Here is a 19,413-nt window from a genome sequence, read left to right as displayed (position 1 = left end):
AAATACTTTACCGATGATTCACATAATTATAGAGCAAACTGTGACACAAAAATAATTATCACATAACAATTATCATGTAAAGTATGAAATTGTAATTTCTAAAATACTCATTGCAATATTTCATATTTTAAATGATGTTATAATTGAATCATAAATCTGTGATTTCAAACATGAGTACAACAATGAATGTAAACTTCTGCTATTTGCTACTACTATTTTAGATTCAAATAAATGGACAAATAGCTAATATAATGTAAAAAAAATACATTGTTGCATTCATTAAAACATAAACAATTTCAAATGAAGACTTATACATGCATATAAATTCTTGTCAATCTTAATCTAAAAAAAAGTTATGCCAAACTCAAAATTTTTCATAATAGTTCTATTCCACAAAAAAAACTGAAAAAAAAAAAAATTTATAAAAGTTTTGTGAACTGTTCTTTTGACTTTTGTTGTTGCATGTGAATCCTCGGGATACGCGTATAATTTGAAATTGCCAGTTGTTATGCTCCATTCCTTCCTTATTAAATAAAGCAAATGACTGCCTCCAACCTTGCATTTTCTAAACTATCGATTGTATTATCCTATGTTCCTTCTTCGTTGTTAAAGTAATATACCTGCAGAATGGCACATTATGCCTTTTCTTCATCTTCTCCTAATCAGGTTGAATGCCCTTGTAGTGATTACTCAGAGCATTATATCTGGGATTACCAGTATGAGGCACTTCCATTGATGCCTACAAATAAAACTATTGGCTTTGCAAAACAATTCTCAGAGATTGGTAAAGGTAAAACGTGTAATTACTTATACCCTTATACATTTAATGTATTAACACATTTTTTTTATACAGAGTTTGATGGCTTATGGGATTTCAAACCTGAAGCAGAACGATTCAATTTAATTGCTGGTAAAGGATTTTACTTTCTTAAAATGAACAATAATGACATCTTTATATGTAGTTGTATTCATAATATATATATATATATATATATATATATATATATATATATATATATATTTATTTATTTATTTATTTATTTATTTATTTATTGATTTGTTGCAGATGTTGCAACTACTGAAGCTGTAAATGTCGAAGAAATTTCAACCGTAGTTATAGGGAATGATAGCAGACCATCCAAACGACTTTGGAATTTCGAAATGGTTTCTAAATACTTCCATATGCCTATGAATCAAGCGGTGAAAGAGTTAAAGATTAAGGAAGCTTCTTTGAAGAAGATATGTAAGAAGGTTGGAATTAATCAATGGCCATATAAGAAGTTGCGTACCTTGGAGCGATTAGCAAAAAATGTCCAAGGGAATACTGATCATAGAGAAATTATAAATGAGCTAGAAAATCAAAGGGAGCAAATGTTAAAGGATCCTAATCTTCAATCAGGCATAGAAAGAAATAAACTTGAAGTTTCATACTTTAAGAAGAGAAAGTATCGAAATTTGACGGAACTTTCTTACTATGCTCCTCTTGCGAGCTCATGTTATGTTTCTGGTAATCCTCTCCCAAAAACTAAGAATGAAGATAAAATGTAGCTTTCCTGCACTTAATATTATTTTAATAATGAAAATATTTCCTGTTTTATAGTGCAAACTCTTGAAAATTCAATAACAAATAATTCAAATGTAAAAAAAAATAACCATCAAAGGTGAGGTAAGAATGAAATTAGGTGAGGAATAATATCCATTATCGGAGTGATATAGATATGTTAAAAACTTGAGAAATAGAGAATTCATATTAACCACCAAGGGTGGTGTATAAACCATCCACTAAGAAATGGAAGGAGATAACCTTAGCTATAGATGCGGTATGTACGTAAAGTATATGTTTACCTTCTTCCTTATGAACTACAGTTTTAAGTATTTGAAAAAATTGAAGTAAATTATAATCATAACATCTCTTTATTTCCTATATTTGGCTGAAAACCAAACAAATGATCTATCAACCAAATTCTTTTAGAATTCCAGGTTAGTTTTGAACTTCGTGTGTAAAAGTTCTATTTTTTTGGGATAAATTTAGTATGATTAGTGACATCTTACAAAGAACTATTGCGCTTGTCACAACTCACAACCTCACATAAGCACCTCACATAAACTTATTATGACAATAAAATATTGTAAGTCCTTATGTCACTTTTGATGAATATGGTGCATGTGATTGGTAAATTGAGAACATATTTTATTTTTGTTTAGTGGATATGATAAATCTAAAACCGCAAGTTCGGGAGCAAACCACTTTGTTCGTTGGAGCTAGGGTTTAGTTTAAAAATGACAATTGGGTATTAAGATAAGATAGATATGCATTAAAAAAAATTTTCATACATTTATATAGACATATTTGCATTATTATACATTCATACATGCATTTGGGCAATATATTTTGCATGGTATTTTTTACAAAATTGATAATATTAAAATTTCTTAGAGAATTGATATTATAAAAAAAATGTTATTGGAAGCCATCAAGCAAAAGCTGAAACGATTCATTTTCTTCCATCGCTCGTGAAGGTGGATCCACAGTTAAAGGAAGAATATGATCAACCACAAATGAAGGAACAGGAAGGGTACAAGGAGAAATAAAACTCATCATTTCTCTATGCCTTTTCTTTCTGGTACATGCATCTCTAAGCTTTATTTCGGCTGGATGCAATTTCAAATGTGGATTTGTTAGCATCATTTCTCTTCTATCTTTTATTTCTTTGAGTACTTCTCTCAGTTCAGGGTCATCTTCAATGCTACCCAATTCCTGTATAACGGTTGATTAATACTGATCGAATGATGTTAAAGTGTAATAAAAAAAATTTACCTTAACATTTTCGGATAATTTTTGTAAGCTGACTAATTGTCGATGAGGCCATCTGAAGATTCCTAATTCCTCACACCTTCTTTTCAAGATTCTGTACTCAACTCTTAGTTCCTTAGCGGCTTTATAAATGGGCATATGGAAATAATTAGAAAGCATTGCCTTGCTTATTGTTGAAGGATCACGAAAAGTTTTTTGCGTCCTCTTGGACTGTCTACGCACTATTTTCTCTATCATGCTCTCCTTTGTACCAGTACTTGTGTCCTGGTTAACAGCTACGGCGTTCGAAGTCGGGGTGATATCCCATTGTATAGGTATAACACTTGCAGAGGGAAGAAGAACCTCATCCATACCTAGTGGATTCAAGGCTGCAACATTGACAATAAGAAATATATATTAAATCATCACATGTGAATGTACAAAATTAAAGTAGGTCGCTTACCGGTGGCCTCGATTAGACGTTCCAGATTACGTTCAAAGTTCCAAAATGGATCAAAGTCCATGTTTAGCAAGGGTTCATCATTATTTTTTGCACTGAAATAAGTCAATGAGAATTGTTCACATTGTGCATCCCAAAACGGATATTCTGAAGCATCTGAGGAAGGGTAGCCAAGTTGATTAGTGAATGCAGAGGAGGAGGAAACATGATTTGCCATCTTTTGATAGAAGAAAGTAAAAGATAACTCTTAAAAGTGAAGAAAATATGCAAGTAATTATTTATTCAGAAGTAAAAGAAGAGGATAGCTGCTTGATTGGTTTAAAGAAAATGGAGCTCTCTAGATTTAAAACGTCAAACACACATTCCAATGATATAAGATACTCCGTATCAAATTTTGGAAAAAGAAAATAGTGCATGGTTGAGAGTCATTGATGTTATTCGTTTTATCAAAAGGTAACAGCATATTGGCCGACAACACAAAAATTGTCAAAAGTGAAATAGTAAAAAGGTAAAAAGTGAGATCGTTTGAAAAATTTTCAGCATAAATTCATTGAAATGCCCAAAAGTTTTAAACAGTTTTTTAATTCAATATTTTCCTTTGACAAAAAAATTTGCTCTTGGAAAAAAAAACTTAACAAGTATTAACCACTTTTTAAATTGTTGTCGAACGTCGCAATAAATTCATGCTTTTGTTCGTTCTTAACACTTATTCACATCCTTAATCTTTTAGCCCTTAGAAATTATCAATCACTTAAACATTAACCACATACTTTTCAGAAATGCAAAACTTGTTTCCTTGCTTATATCAGTTTGAACAAAATGATTGTTCTTTGGGTGGTAACAATTCATTTTGGGATGAGATACACTTATCACCACTAAGGGATATTGACTGTCTTTTAAGTAGAGATTTTTATGGAGGCGGAAATAATGCCAGTACTCAACAACAATGTAATGAAACTATTGGTAAAGTTCTAACATTTGTTTTGAATTTCTGGTTGTAATAAGTAATAGTTATTTGAAAAAGTTGTTTGCAAATGCAGGTGTTTTACCGACAAATGAGCTTGATGTATTTGATAGCGTTGATTTATTTGTGGAGGAAAATAATAAACCTGCAAAGATAGATGTAGCAAATTTAAAATTAACAATAGTGAATACAGATATATTATGAATATATATCTATAGTTGTATTCATAATATATATATATATATATATATATATATATATATATATATATATATATATTATGAATACAACTACAGATAATGATGTAATTATTGTTCATCTTTATCTGTAGTAGTATTCATAATATATATGTGTGTATACAACTACAGATAAAGATGTAATTATTGTTCATCTTTATCTGTAGTTGTATTCATAATATATATGTATGTGTATATATATATGTATGTGTGTATATATATATATATATATTTGTTGCAGATGTTGAAACTACTAAAGCTGTAAATGTCGAAGAAATTTCAATCGTAGTTATAGGGAATGATACCAGACCATCCAAAGGACTTTGGAATTTCGAAATGGTTTCTAAATACTTCCATCTGCCTATGAATCAAGCGGTAAAAGAGTTAAAGATTAAGAAAGCTTCTTTGAAGAAGATATGTAAGAAGGTTGGAATTGATGAATTGCCATATAAGAAGCTGCGTACCTTGGAGCGATTAGCAAAAAATGTCGAAGGGAATACTGATCATAGAGAAATTATAAATGAGCTAGAAAATCAAAGGGAGCAAATGTTAAAGGATCCTAATCTTCAATCAGGCATAGAAAGAAATTATAATCATAACATCTCTTTATTTCCTATATTCGGCTGAAAACCAAACAAATGATCTATCAACCAAATGGTTTTAGGATTCCATTTTACTTTTGAAATTCGCGTGTGAATATTTTTTTTTTGGGGATAAATTTAGCATGATTAATGACATCCGACAAAGAACTATTGCGCTTGTGACAACCTCACATAAGCACTTCATGGTTGGACTATATTTACATATAATAACTTTTTAACTGTTTTACTTTTGTCACACTTGGACAATTAGCCGACATAATTGATTTAAAATTTGGCACGATTGTCAAGTGTACTGTTTTTTTTTTTTTACGATTCAGATGCGACCAATTACTTTCGATCGTGAGCTGTTTGTTTTTTGACAAGCTTAATATCTGACATCATTGAAAGGTATGTTTGCTATTTCAAATCTCAGAATCTCCATCATTTACTATCCTCAATGGTGTTTTACCTTATTCTTTGTCACTGAATTATCTTTTTCTATTCTCTCTTTGTTTTTGAACGTCATTTTTAAAAAAAATGGCGAACCAAGCTTATTTTCCAGACCAATTTTCCTACACCACTTATGATATTGCTAGGTATTCCTTATGGGATGATACGGCATACCCAGCTTCTTCCTCATCTTTTCCAAACAAAATTGTTGACCCATCTTTCGATATTACGGAGTATTCCTTTTGTGATGAGTTGGTCGACCCTACGCCTTCCTCATCTTTACTAAACCACATTTCTTATCCATTTTCCGATGTTATCGGATATCCTTTATTGGTTGATGTTGCTGATGCTGCTCCTGCCTCATTTTTTCCAAGCCAAATTTCTTGTACATCTTCCGATATTAGCAAATATCCTTTATGGGATCAACAACATGGGATATCAACTTTTGGTAATGGATTGTTACCGAACATACCCTTTGATCCATTTTGGGGTATTGAGCATAATATGGGAGGACTACTTGAGGCTACTGGTAATCATATGTTTTTTTCTTGATATGCAATGGCGATGACGTAATATATTTTTTCATCTTTGTTGCAGCCATGAACCACTTAAGTACGGACGAAAATCTTATGGCATCAACAAGTGGTATACTTGTACAGGAAAATACATTTCCAGTTGCAAGTAACGCAAGTGTAGGAGGGAATATGACTACAGATTCTGTAGTTGTAGAAAGGAGTATGATTGAAACTCTTGCACATAGGCAGCGGAAGAATACGCGAAGAACTTTTCGTGATTCATCCACAATAACCAAGGAAATGATTTCCAAATATTTCCATCTGCCTATATATCGAGCCGCCAAGGAACTGAGAGTTGGGTATACGATTTTGAAGGAAAGGTGTAGAGAATTAGGAATCTTTAAATGGCCATATCGACAGTTAGTGAGCTTGGAAAAGCTATCAGGAAAAGCTCAGGTAGTTTTTTTTATTTTTCCAAAGTTGTATCATTATAAGGTGAATGTTAATATAATGTTTTACAGGTATTTAGTAACATCGAAAATGACCATGACATAAAGGAAGCAATGAAGGAACTAAAAAGTAGAAGGGAAATGTTGCTAAGCGATCCGAATTTGAAGTTGAATCCAGCAGATATTAGGCTCAGGGATTCATGTACCAGAAAGATAAAGTATAGGGAGATGATGAGTCTTCTTCATTCTCCCACCCTTCCTATACATCCCCTTCATATTCCTCCATTAATTGTTGATCCTGCCTTGCCGTTAACTGTTGATCGACCTTCACTTGCGACAGAAGAAGACGAATCGTTTAAACTTTTGCTTGATGGCTTTTGATAATATTTTTGAATAATAAGTATTTTTCTAAATATCAATAAATTTTGTAAACTCTTTAATAAAGAGGTTGTAGATGCCAAAGTTAGGCTACTGCTCATTGAGAGGTCATTCATAGCCATAAGATAAAATTGTAATCATTTACAACGCATAATATATTCCATAAATGTATATAACAAATGTCATTGTCGTACGACATGGCTTGCACTTTTTTACCTTGGAAAATGTAACAAATAGATACATATATGTGAACCAAATTTAATTATATTTGACATAAAATAAGATATGGTCATCTTTAAACGATAACACCGAGGCTTAATATTTGCGATCAATTTAAAAACTTACAATAACATCATGCAATATTATAGGTTTATATTTCTTCCCTGGAATGTTCTTTCATTATCGTGTATTACGTTTTTGTACCACTGTATCCTTGCATGTACATTCTTTTGACTCAGCAGTAACATAAGGTATTAAAGCTAAAACTTTCATGCTATACACAATTTTTTTAAAAAAAGGGGGAACAATTTAAGGCGCATAGGAAATTCTTTTAATAAAGCTAATTTTCTGCCTAATGCCCATCTCTAACCTAAAAGTCGTTATTATTATTATTTTTGTCTTGATAAATGTGAATATATTAGCTTTGAAATACAACTTGTTTTAAACTTATAACATTTATTGGACCTATGATTTAAGCATAACTTGTTGCAAAAGCTGAGCTTTCGCCCCCCAATATTGCATAATGATATTGAACTTGTTGCAGAAGAATTGGTTAAAAATAACTCGTTGTAATTATAAAACGGTAAGTAAGGAAATGATAGCAAGTTATTTTCATTTGCCCATAAATGAAGCAGCGGATGAAATTGAACATTGATAAGCAAAAGCATTATTAAGTTTTATATATGCCATGTTGCCTACAAATGCCAAGCAAGTAATTACAAAGGAAATTAAAAAATTGGTACAAATGTCAGATGTCTTTACAGTTGTCATCAAAAATTAATTGAAAAGCGCAAATGTTTTTAACAGTGTCGGCTACATAACTATTATCATTTGACAAAAAAACTGCCCTCGTTGAAAAAAAGACTTAAAAAAGTATTTCTTACTGTTTGCACAAACTGTTGTCCTTTGCTATAAATTAGTGGTTTTGTTGGTCTTAGACTCTTCTTAACACTTATTCACACTTTTAGAAATTATTAATCCCTGAAACATTTAGTGCATGCATTTCACAAATGGCAAATATTGCTACTTGCTCATATCAGCTTCAACAAAATGATTGTTCTTCTGATGGTAACAATTCATTTTGGGATGAGGTATATCTATCACCACTAAGGGATAGTGAACCTCTTCTAAGTAGAGATCTTCTTCCAGGTGGAAATAATGTCAGTACTCAACCACAATGTACTGAAACTATTGGTAAGGTTTTAACATTTTGTAGGTAACTCTTGTTTTAATAATTAATAGTTTTTAACAAGTTGTTTGTAAATGCAGGTGTTTTAGCTACAAATCCTGTTGATGTATTTGATAGTGTTGATTTAATTGTCGAGGAAGATAATACAGCTGCAAAGATAGATTTACCAAATTTAAATCTAAATATCTTTATTAGAAGAAAAAGGACAAAAAAAACTTATCGTGACCCTAATACATTAACTTTAGAATTGCTTTCTAAATATTTTTATATGACCGTTGATCAAGCTGCAGATGAACTACATGTTGGTCGAGCAATTTTAAAGAAAAGGTATAAAGAATTAGGAATTTTGTTCTGGCCTCAACGAAAACTCGTGAGTTTGGAGAGGTTATTAAAAAACGTCAAGGTAATTAAGTAATGCTTATTTATCAGCCTTATATTATTTAAGGAGAAATAACAAATTATTTTGTAGGAATTTGGCGGAATCCAAGACGAAAGCGAGCTAAAAAGAGTGATTGAAGAGTTGGAAGATAAGAAAAAATTGATAATACAAAACCCAAATGTTGAGTTGGGTGAGACAACAATAAGACTTAGAAACAAATGTGACAGGAATAGCTCAAAAAAAAAAAGGTATAGAAACTTGTCATACTTTAATTCAACAATTCATAAGAGTTCGTTGCAAAGTCATACATTTCCTGATATTTCCGAATTAATGCCTGAAGAAATAGATGAAGTGTTAGAGTTTGTACAGAATGATTTTCCAGATTCCAATAATACAACATAAATTTATAATTATCATGCAATTATACTCTATATAATTCTATTTTTTGACCAATCTAAATTAGTTTGTTTGTGTATGGATTAACGATTTTAGGTGAAGGGAGGGAATTAGAAGTAATATTATGTGCAAATGTTTACAAAGTTTTACTGTTCATATGGATTTCACAAAGGACTGAAATATAACGAGCATATATTTTTTTTAAAAAAATTACGATGTGTATAAATTTGATAGTATGTGTACCATTAATATGTAACAAATTAACTAATTTAACCCAATGAAACTTTAATTTCTTATTCATGGGCTTATGTTTTCTTGGTTTGTCCTCCCTTTCTCGAAAAATGCCAACAGTTTATTATGTATAAACATATTTTCCCGTTTTTTTTCAATATGTTGTTACTTTAACATTTGCTTGTAATTAAGGGTTCCAGTTTTAATTTATGGGACAAAAAAAAACTGTATATATGGTTACTTTAATATTTTACGTAATAATTATCAGAACCATTTTAAAATTATGTGTAAGCATATTTTGTTTTTTTAATATTTTCTTCTTTGAAGCATATAACTTTAAAAATATCTATATCATGCACCACTTGATATAGATTGTAAATTTTGTAGAATAAATAAAGTTTCAATTTAAACAAAAAAAAAGTTGTTTGTTGCAAGTTTAAATGATCGATAAGTTATTGATGTCGAAAAACACTTTGAAATGGAATACGAAAATACAAATAGTTTGTTAGGAATGGCGGAAATATGGCTTAACTAAACTGTTACCACATGTTTTCGAAACCCTTTAAAAATTCAACATTATTTTCTAGGTACATAATATGCATAGTATTCATTGGCTCAACCAATTTTAGGCTTTTTCCCTTTATCATTTGGTGGACTGCTTGCTTGCGAATCGTCTACACTGTCTCCCGATAATTGGCTAAAATCAAGCCTTCTTTTCGTGGGATTTCCTAGCATCAACGATTGCCTAAACAAACCATCGTTTGAGTCAGCTAAGTCTAGCTGTACATCGTTGCACAGACACGCTACTGTATAATTTGTGCTTTGTTCACTGAATATGGTGTTTTTCTTGAGAGCAAACACAAGCCCAAGATTATCGAGTGTTTGTTGGAGCATAGCACCATCGTTTTCGCAGGTAGGTATGTTGGACGACGTCAGTAACAATAGTCGGTGCACCTCATGATTAAACATTGTTGCGCGTACACTTCCAACGTTATCAAATATTTCTATGTCCACCTTATACCTGTATATCAACAAAAACATAATATAAGTCATGCTATATTAGAATTTTAAGTATTAAGGAAACAACGAAGATATATATTTTGATACCTTTTGACAGTGATGCCATCAGTTTGTCCACAGTTCATGCATTGGAGTTGTAAGCCTTCAGTTGAGTGGACTATTTTGTTGCAGTAATTGCAACCAACGTAGTAGTCGAAACCATCACGCTTAAGCAATCTAATTTTGCCTCTCACCCATGCAATTGGTTTCTAAATGTAATGCAGAGCCACAAAAGTAGGTCAAAAGCTTTAAAAGTAAATAGATTGATGGTTAAATGTAAAAGGCGATTTGACATTCGACATACAGTTGAAATGAAATGTTTACTAACTTGTTCAAATCCAGTTTCAACAGATGAAAGGCATGTTTTTCGTTGCCTTATAGGGTCTCCCAATGCAAGCAATGAATCAAGGTAAGTCTTATCTACAATTTCCTTGTAGATGAGTTCAGAGTTTTTGTCCTTCCTATAAGAATAACCAATCACTATTATCATGGTCAAATAACTGGTATATTCTACATAAGTGACAAGGAATTAAAAAATACCAATCATTAAGGACTTTTGCAACGTGGCCAACAGGATCAACTTCAATTGATGTGTTATATAGTGTACTCAGTGACAACCCTAATTAAACACAAATGTCAAGTATGTAATATAAAAAGTAGAAATTATTTAATGCACTCGTTGGAAGAACATAACAATATTACCTTGGAATGCATTAACGTTCAATCCTTCAGCAAGTATAATGGGGAATTTCCCTTGCCGAAGTTGTAATTCAAGTTGAACCCCTTGGTTTACAGCAAACGTTCCCCAAAGTGTTAGCATAATAGGCTTCAATCTATAAGTGAAATTCGAAACATAATATATAAACAAAATGATAACATATAACAAAGTAAATAATTGTTATATAAGTAAGGCAAGAAACGGGTTAAGATTTATACTCTTCGTTCATGACAACAAAATCATGAACATTTTGTTCGCCATTTTTGGTCACCACAATTTGGCGTGGTAACTTGTATATAACAATCGCCATAATGCCTATAGTTATACAAAAGAAGCAACTAAATTGATGATGCATAAATCAAGTGTTAACCATAATATAATAATAATAATAATAATAATAATAATAATAATAATAATAATAATAATAACAATAATAATAATAATAAGGAACTAAACAAATCTAAAAGACAATGAAATAAAGAATTGACTTACTTATTGGTCGGCGAGATAAAAAATAGTCAAAAATATGGTGAAATGGGCTCAGATGAGCCTGGACATGTCCAGATATGTCAATTGCCTCATCAGGACTAAGTTTTTGAATCATAGTACTCCTCGTTATATTCCAAATATTCATGTACTTTGGATCAGGTAAATTTGTAAAACCTACGACAGCTTTAACCGATGCATTAGATATAATATATGTAGAAGACACCTCGAGTCTTTTATCAACCGTCCCATCAATGTCTTTGTCATACAACATTGCTTGCACTTTGTTACCCTGAAAGAAGTATCAAATACGTACATATATGTTAACGAAATGTAATTATATTTGACATAAAATAAGATAGGGACATCTTAGAACATTAATACCGAGGCCTAATATTTGTGATCAATTTAAAAACTTACAGCCTCATCCTCCAATATTATGGGTTTATATTTCTTTCCTGGTGTTCTCCTTGATTCTTGTGTATTAAGTTTTTTTACCACTACAACTTTGCACCGCCATCGTGGTAACTCAGTAGTAACATCAGGTATCAACACTAGTCCCTCCATGCTGTACACAATTAAGGAAATTTAATACTGTTAGTCGCGTATAAAATTGTTGTCATTAAGCTAGTCATATGTTCACAAGCCATTTCTAACCTAACATTCATTATTATTATTATTATTATTATTATTATTGTATAAGTGTAAATATATATGCTTTGAACAAAATATATATAAACATATTGAGCATAATCTTTTAATTAAAGTAATTAAAATACAATAGCGTTAAACTAAATCTTATATATGATGCACAAAATAAATAGTACCTAGGCAACAACAAATTACAATATTTGAACTTGTACGGTTGAGTAGATCCAAACTCTGAAACAAAGCAAATATGTTGAACGAAAAAAGTTAATACAAATATAAGTTCATATGAATTGTTGTTTTTAAGTTTTAAAAATGCTAGTAATTCATTCTGTTGTAATTTTTAAGTTATGTACTAAGTTTTAAGTAGGTTAGTGAACCACTATGTTGGATTAAGTTTTTAATTATATTTGTTTCTACACTATAAATAATTTTATCTTGCATGTTTGTAATGTTATTACTTCATTTAATGTTAATTTATAAAGTGCAAACTATTTTTATTTTTTATTTTGGAGTTTAAGTTGGATATGTCGAAAAAAAGGGTAAGCGGGAAGGCTATGCTAAGAAAATTACGTGAGGTGTTTGATAGAATAAATAATAATTGTTTGATTATAGAATAATATAATGCAAACTATACTCACTTGTAATTGATGCACAATTAAACTAAGCCGTCATAATATGTACTTGATGATTTCATCGTAAACAACATTTTCTGTAAGATTTGTGCATGTCGATTCATCAAAATCGTTGCATATTACGATTTTCAAAGAAGCTGCAGTCTTTGCACGAGACATCGCGACATATAGTTGACCATGGCTAAAAACAGGTTCCTTCAAGTAAAGGCCAACAAAATCTAGAGTTTGGCCTTGTGCTTTATTTATTGTCATTGCAAAACAACTTTTTACGGGGAATTGGCATCTTTTGAATGGTATTGGACAGTTTTCATCCTTTGATGGTTGAAGTGGTATTCTAGGTATCAATACATGCTTACCCTTGTATTCCCCCACTGCGATAATGCAACTTATGGTATGATCCCCAAACATATCACATATTAGGCGTGTACCATTGCATAAGCCTTCACATGGATTTAGATTCCTTAATAAGATTACAGGACTATTTTTTTTCAAGCTTAAAGTATGAGGAGGCAATCCAGGAGGGCATAAAGTATGTAAATAATCTTGGCAATGCAAGTACTTTGAATCAAGTGGCTCATCATAACTGATGTAACTTTTATTTTCACCAGGGAACTTTTCCAGCAAAAGCATATTAATCTCATCAACAAATTCATTCTTTGTTGTCAAAATTGCTCTGTCCATCAGTGGGTATGGGTCATTGAAGAAACAATGTAAATCAGGGTACACAGCATCAAACAATGCATATAACGAAGACTTTGATCCACATTTTTGTATAAGAAATTGAGAAGGCACTTTTATTTTGTTTTGGTAAATAGCAGGTTCTGTGCCATTACCTATCTTCATCAAGTAACTTGCAAATGTAGGATCAGCCTGTGCACGCATGTTTTCAACTAAAGTCAAACGACAAATGTGCGGCCATATAGAAGTTGACTTAACCAAAGATGCTGCAATGAAATCTTCCTTCTTTCCATGTCTTACAACTGGTAATGTCTGCCTAAAATCTCCTCCAAATACAATGACTTTTCCCCCAAATAAATCTTGACAATCCATTATATCTTTAAGTGTTATATCAAGGCTCTCAACTATATTCCTATGTGCCATGGATGCTTCATCCCAAAGAATCAATTTACTATGGCGAAGTAAACTCGCATCAGCAGTATGTTTACCTATATTACATACATACTTATCAGTGCCATCTAGTGGGAGCTTGAAGCGAGAATGTGCTGTGCGACCGCCAGGTAGTATAGATGCAGCTATGCCAGAAGTTGCAGTTGCAAGGGCGATCAAACCTTTAGAACGTACAAATGCTAGTAAACAACGATATAAGAATGTTTTTCCTGTACCACCAGGGCCATCAACAAAAAATGCACTAGGTTTATTACCTAAAACAGCATCTGTTATAGTTTTGAAAGCTGCTCGCTGGCAAGCATTAAGTTTGTGAATAGTTAAAAGATCTGCCTCAGAAACTGGAAGGTTCTTTTCATGTAAAATCTCATTAGTAACACGTCCTGGGAAATCATAAGATTCCAATAGATCAAATAGGCAGAAGTCTTTCGTTTTCTTGCCCATTTGTTGTACTATATTAGCAATCATCTTTAGGACTAATGATTCAGCCTCAGCATTGGTGTGCAAGCCTGTCCTTAATAAGTCTTGACACATGTGTGTTTTGTATTTCATCCATAATGAAATAGGATTGGAAATATCACAAAAGATGAGAAGCGTTGAAAAAAAAGTCCGCAAACTTGAAGGCATTTGGAATAATACTGCTTCATTCAACGATGCTTCAATAATGAAATCTCCCGCAAGTAATCCTAGTTTCTCAGCAGCATCACGAAAAGATGAAGTGATTTGACCATTGACAGTTCTTAAATAATCAAACGAAGTTGGTGCCCTGACATTCATTAATAACAGTCGTAGATAATACCGTTCTCCCTCAGTTGGATTAACAGCAACAAGTCTGCCTATAACTGTAAGCTGTTTTCGAGGTTTCCAAGACTTGCTTGACTTACACCAAACAAAATGGCAAGGGAATTCTACATAAAGCAAGTTCAAAGTTCTTGCAAAATCACTTGAAAGATTCATTGCAAAGAATTCAGTTAACATAGTACGAGACGACTCTTCTCTGCTTACTATGTAGGTTATCCTTTCATGGCCATAAAAATTGATATATTGTGAGTTTTCTAAATGTATCTGCAACTGTATAACAGCAGGCTTCATCTCTGCAATTGCAAATCCAAATATGCGCCATGCAGCTTCAGGGGGCGAGATCCATCTTGCATTTTGGTATTCTTTAATTTCATCAATCACACGATCATCAGTGTTATCACCCAAAGTCATGCTTACTCTATCATGACCTTTGTAAATATATTTATAAATGTACTTCACAGACTTAATACTGGCACAGACTTCCACATTTATATGGCAATCAAACTTAAGTAATAACTGGGGATTATAAGGCACTATCCATCTATTATCAAGATTAAACCCTTTAACATGAACCGAAAAGGGTGTATTGCGTCTCTTATAAATAGGGTAAGAGTCATCAGCAAACTCAGTGGCATCGCTAAATAGTTTGGGGTATTTACTTTTACAAGTAGGTGCGGATTTGCATTTCATTTGTGTCATGCAAGGGCAATTTGGATTAAGAAAACCACAAGGACCATGAACCATATGTTTTTTTACAAGATCGTACAACGCAGGTTGAAGATGTTTATCTGGTATTTCTGCCGATACAAAATTATCAACAAAAGAAGGAGACATTGCATGACATTTGTCTTTTAGAATAATAAGGAAATGAGCATGTGGCAATCCTCTCTTTTGGAACTCGATTACATAAGTGTATGCAGCAACTTCGCCAAAAAATTGTTTCTTTGTAATATCATTCTTAAGTTCCTGCATTTTTGCGTGGAACACTCTTGCAATCAAGTCAGGCCTATTTTGTGCGTCGTCATTGTATTGCAAAAGCCCTTTAATTTCAGGCCAATTAGGGTTACATGTCATGGTTAAAAACATATCAGGTTTGCCAAAGTTTTGGACAAGGGACATTGCATCCATATATCGACCACGCATATCTCTAGGACCTCCAATGAATGACGATGGCAAAATAACTCTGCGTCCGACCTCATTACCAAACACAGCACCTGTTCCAACGCTATCAACGAGGCCTTGAAAGTTTTCAGACCTAAACAACTGTTGTTTTTTCCTAAAATAATCTAGCCTTTGTGTTTCAACTTTAATATATATGTCAACAATAAATTGCTGAAATAATCTTCCAGTATGTAATAATAGAGAATTATCACTTGCTCGAACTTGAAATTTGTATGCATAATATTCTCTGCACGATATTGAGGAGCGCTTCCTACCTTCTCGAAACACCGCTTCCTCTGCTCGAATTAGATCATCAACAGATAATTGAGTGTTTGCATTAATAGATAAAGAATTTACATAACCAAGAGGTTGTAAATTCCTCGATTGCAAGACTTTTTGAATACCCTCATTCCATCCAACATCACCAAATGGGAATAACAAAGGGTATTGTAATGGATCATAACAACCATAATAGTATTGAATATTTTGTGACCGACCACAATGTGCATATACCCTAATATTCCTATTATCTTCAACTCCATCATAGTCTTCAATCCATACAGCAGCAACTTGAGAAGCAGTTGGCGAATTATAAAGTCTTTGATCCAATGAAGGTGAAGAGTTCAACAAAATACTAAAGTCATCAGAGTGAACAACATCCTTAAGACTTCTAAAGAAAGTTGCATATGGATTGCAAGACATGACTTCTATCAAAGCTTTGACAATGTTCTCTTCCAATCTAGCAACACTTTCAACTCGATTTTGAATTTCATGGTCAGTATCATAAAAATAGAGTTGCAAATTGCGCGGCGGACAGCCATCAGGCAATAAGTCATTGATAAAATGATACATTTGCCCTTGAACTTTGAACGTATATATGCCTTTATTACGCTTACAAAGATTTTTATCATACTGATGAATGCCAAGCGAAGTAAAAGCAAATGTGTTGTTATAAGTCCTCACACATGTACGGAAATTCTTTGAAGCATCATCAACTCCAGTGTACAGGTTTTTCAACACCAAAGACATTTCGTTTGATACAAGTACAACTTCTCCCTTGCAACAGCAAAAAGCAGGTGGCTCATACTGGATGCGTTTAGCGCCACAATAAATACAGTCAGGAATAGCAGGCAACACAAACGGTTCTGTTGTTCCACGGCGTTAACCAATAAACAATGTGAGGACATGGCGTTCATCATTCATTGTGTATAGATTATGTGGATTTATAAGCAAAGGATTATAATTGGTGAATTTATGTGCGCATTGTCCCAAATGCCACATACACAGATGAATAATGTCGCCGTACAATAAACCCGGAAAAAAAAGTTACGAGAATTAGTACAGTGTCAAAAAAAATTTATAAAGTCATTGTTAATATCGATTTAGTTGTTCAGCACCTGTATTACATGGCAGAGGTGAAGGACGTGGTGGTTGTTCAGACGCGTTCTGAGGGTTTAAACATTGCATTTCATTTGGAATTTGTTGTTGTGATGACAGTTGTTTCCATGATTGTTTTTTTTATTTCTTTTACGCTCACGAATTTCTTCAGGCGTAAAGCGTGCACGGCTTTTCGAAAAGGATTGCATGGTTGAACTAAGTCAAACGTAAAAAACCACAGGTCGTTGAATAAAGTTGTAGAGAAAGGTCCCAGAACTGAAAACGTGATAAAACACAATAAATGACTACTTCATATCAATAAGACAACAACTAATTGTTTTAATGATGTGAGAAAATTTTTGAAAAAAAATAATGTGAGGATTAAATTTTTTTCCTAATGATTTTATTCCAAGGAGGAAAATATGTCCATTCTAATATATGGCTAACGCTTGTAGAAATGGCCCATACCCGACCAAGTATTGCCCTTCATCATGTTCATTCTTTAGCCATATCCTTTCTATAGATATCCACATTCAACGCAGATAACTGCAAAGGAAGAGAGACAAATCCCGATCGCTAGGAGAGAGAGAGAGAAAAATGCAGACCGCTAGGAGAGAAAGGTCGTCAGTCGGATCGACAGTGGGAAGCAAGAACACTAATCGCTATTGCCAAGCCCTAGTACCGACATTTCAACAACCTCAACCATCCAGAGTCAAGGCCAAATAGGAGACAGGCCAGGACTGATCCTTCAACGCCGATGACACCGCTTAAAGTGAGTAGGCAGGCCCGATCCGCCAACGTACACTCTCGTTAACACATGCCAAAGTCCCGAACTAAGCAGTTGATCGGAACAATCACCAATTTGTCAGGCCCGTGTCGCCGGTCGAGCAAGCGTAGCTCCGACGTCGCCTTCATGGTCAAACGAAGGTCACTGGCGGTGATTCCAAAGGAATAGGCATATTTGTATATATTTCAAGAAATTTTCCACGTATAAGCCTAACTCTCTCACTCTCACTCTCACGGTCAATGAACGCTCACGGCATATATCTCGCTTTCACAGAAGTGCGATTTAGTTCTCTCATTCTCACAGACGCAGACCTAGATCAGCGAATATCACCAACGGGCGTGGCGAAAAACGAGTCCTCTACCAGTCCTACTCTGTGAGACCACGAAAGCGACCAGCCTACTCAGTAAGTACTCTACTTCCTCTAAACCTCTACGCGACTAAGGTATTATTGCTCTAGTTGACACATTTAATTTTGTTTAATTAATATTTTCTCTTTTTTTTATTATTGTTAATGGAGATGATTTTATGATTTGATCTCTCAAAATGAAGTTATGATTTGGTTCTGAATATTGTTGTGATTGAATATGATTTGCTTATTGTTGATGGTTGGTTTGTTGTGATTAATCGTAATCTTTTTTTTTAACATATGATTAATGATAATCTTGTCGTTATTATGTGCATAAGCTTTATTGTCTTATTGTGGTTGTTAAATGTTAGGTTTTAATTGAAGGTAAAAAAAATGTAAAAATGTGAAAATATATTGTTATTATTATTATTATTATTATTGTTATTATTAGTATTATTATTTTTTTAAATATTATTATTATTATTATTATCATTATTATTATATTTTGGATGGAAAGATGGAATTGTTGGAATGGGGAATGTTTTGTCTCCCTCTTTCCTTGAGTTCTTCCCACGCCGGATCACCATATCCAAAGCTTAACTCCATTCAATTTTTTTTGTCTTATTATATTGTCTTTCTTGCTAGTTAGAATCAATCATATTTATCTATATGGGTTATGTTAGAAGAAGAAATAAGGAAAAGAGATGAGAGATAGAGGGATTAACGAAGAAAAAGAGAGAAGCTGTCGTGGGAAATGAAAGAAGAGAAACAAATGGTTTTCTCTTCATTTTCGGCAGAGAAGAGAGAAATAAGTGGAAATCTCTTGTTCAAATTTCTTTCTTTTTATTATTACTTGGATTAATTCACAAGCTATGGTTGAATAATTCAAGGTAGTGAATCCCTTCTATTTGTATTACTATTTGGATTAATTTACAAGTTGTGGTTGAATAATCCAAGATAGTTGAATGTTGAGGAGATACAAACCTTTTGTTCAATCCTTGACTCCTTGTTCTACTTCGCTAAAAATAA

The 19,413-nt window shown here is 32.9% G+C and overlaps 2 protein-coding genes across 2 annotated transcripts; both read right to left on the bottom strand.

The window, feature by feature from the left end:
- Positions 1 to 2,461: 2,461 nt before the first annotated feature.
- LOC116012961 (protein RKD1-like) lies at positions 2,462 to 3,471 on the bottom strand. Its single transcript, XM_031252629.1, has 3 exons — positions 3,258 to 3,471; positions 2,819 to 3,183; positions 2,462 to 2,758 (listed from the first exon to the last, which is right to left on the bottom strand). Exons 1-3 carry the CDS (start codon positions 3,469 to 3,471, stop codon positions 2,462 to 2,464), a joined length of 876 nt encoding a protein of 291 aa, XP_031108489.1.
- Positions 3,472 to 9,856: 6,385 nt separating this feature from the next.
- LOC116012960 (replication protein A 70 kDa DNA-binding subunit A-like) lies at positions 9,857 to 12,071 on the bottom strand. Its single transcript, XM_031252628.1, has 8 exons — positions 11,925 to 12,071; positions 11,511 to 11,796; positions 11,237 to 11,333; positions 11,003 to 11,133; positions 10,841 to 10,919; positions 10,629 to 10,761; positions 10,349 to 10,509; positions 9,857 to 10,262 (listed from the first exon to the last, which is right to left on the bottom strand). Exons 1-8 carry the CDS (start codon positions 12,069 to 12,071, stop codon positions 9,857 to 9,859), a joined length of 1,440 nt encoding a protein of 479 aa, XP_031108488.1.
- Between the last annotated feature and the right edge of the window lie 7,342 nt (positions 12,072 to 19,413).

Source organism: Ipomoea triloba, chromosome 3, assembly GCF_003576645.1.
Source record: "Ipomoea triloba cultivar NCNSP0323 chromosome 3, ASM357664v1".
NCBI classification, from domain to species: domain Eukaryota; kingdom Viridiplantae; phylum Streptophyta; class Magnoliopsida; order Solanales; family Convolvulaceae; genus Ipomoea; species Ipomoea triloba.
Note: the sequence above shows the minus strand (reverse complement) of the source record. Positions and strands in the feature narration are given on the sequence as shown.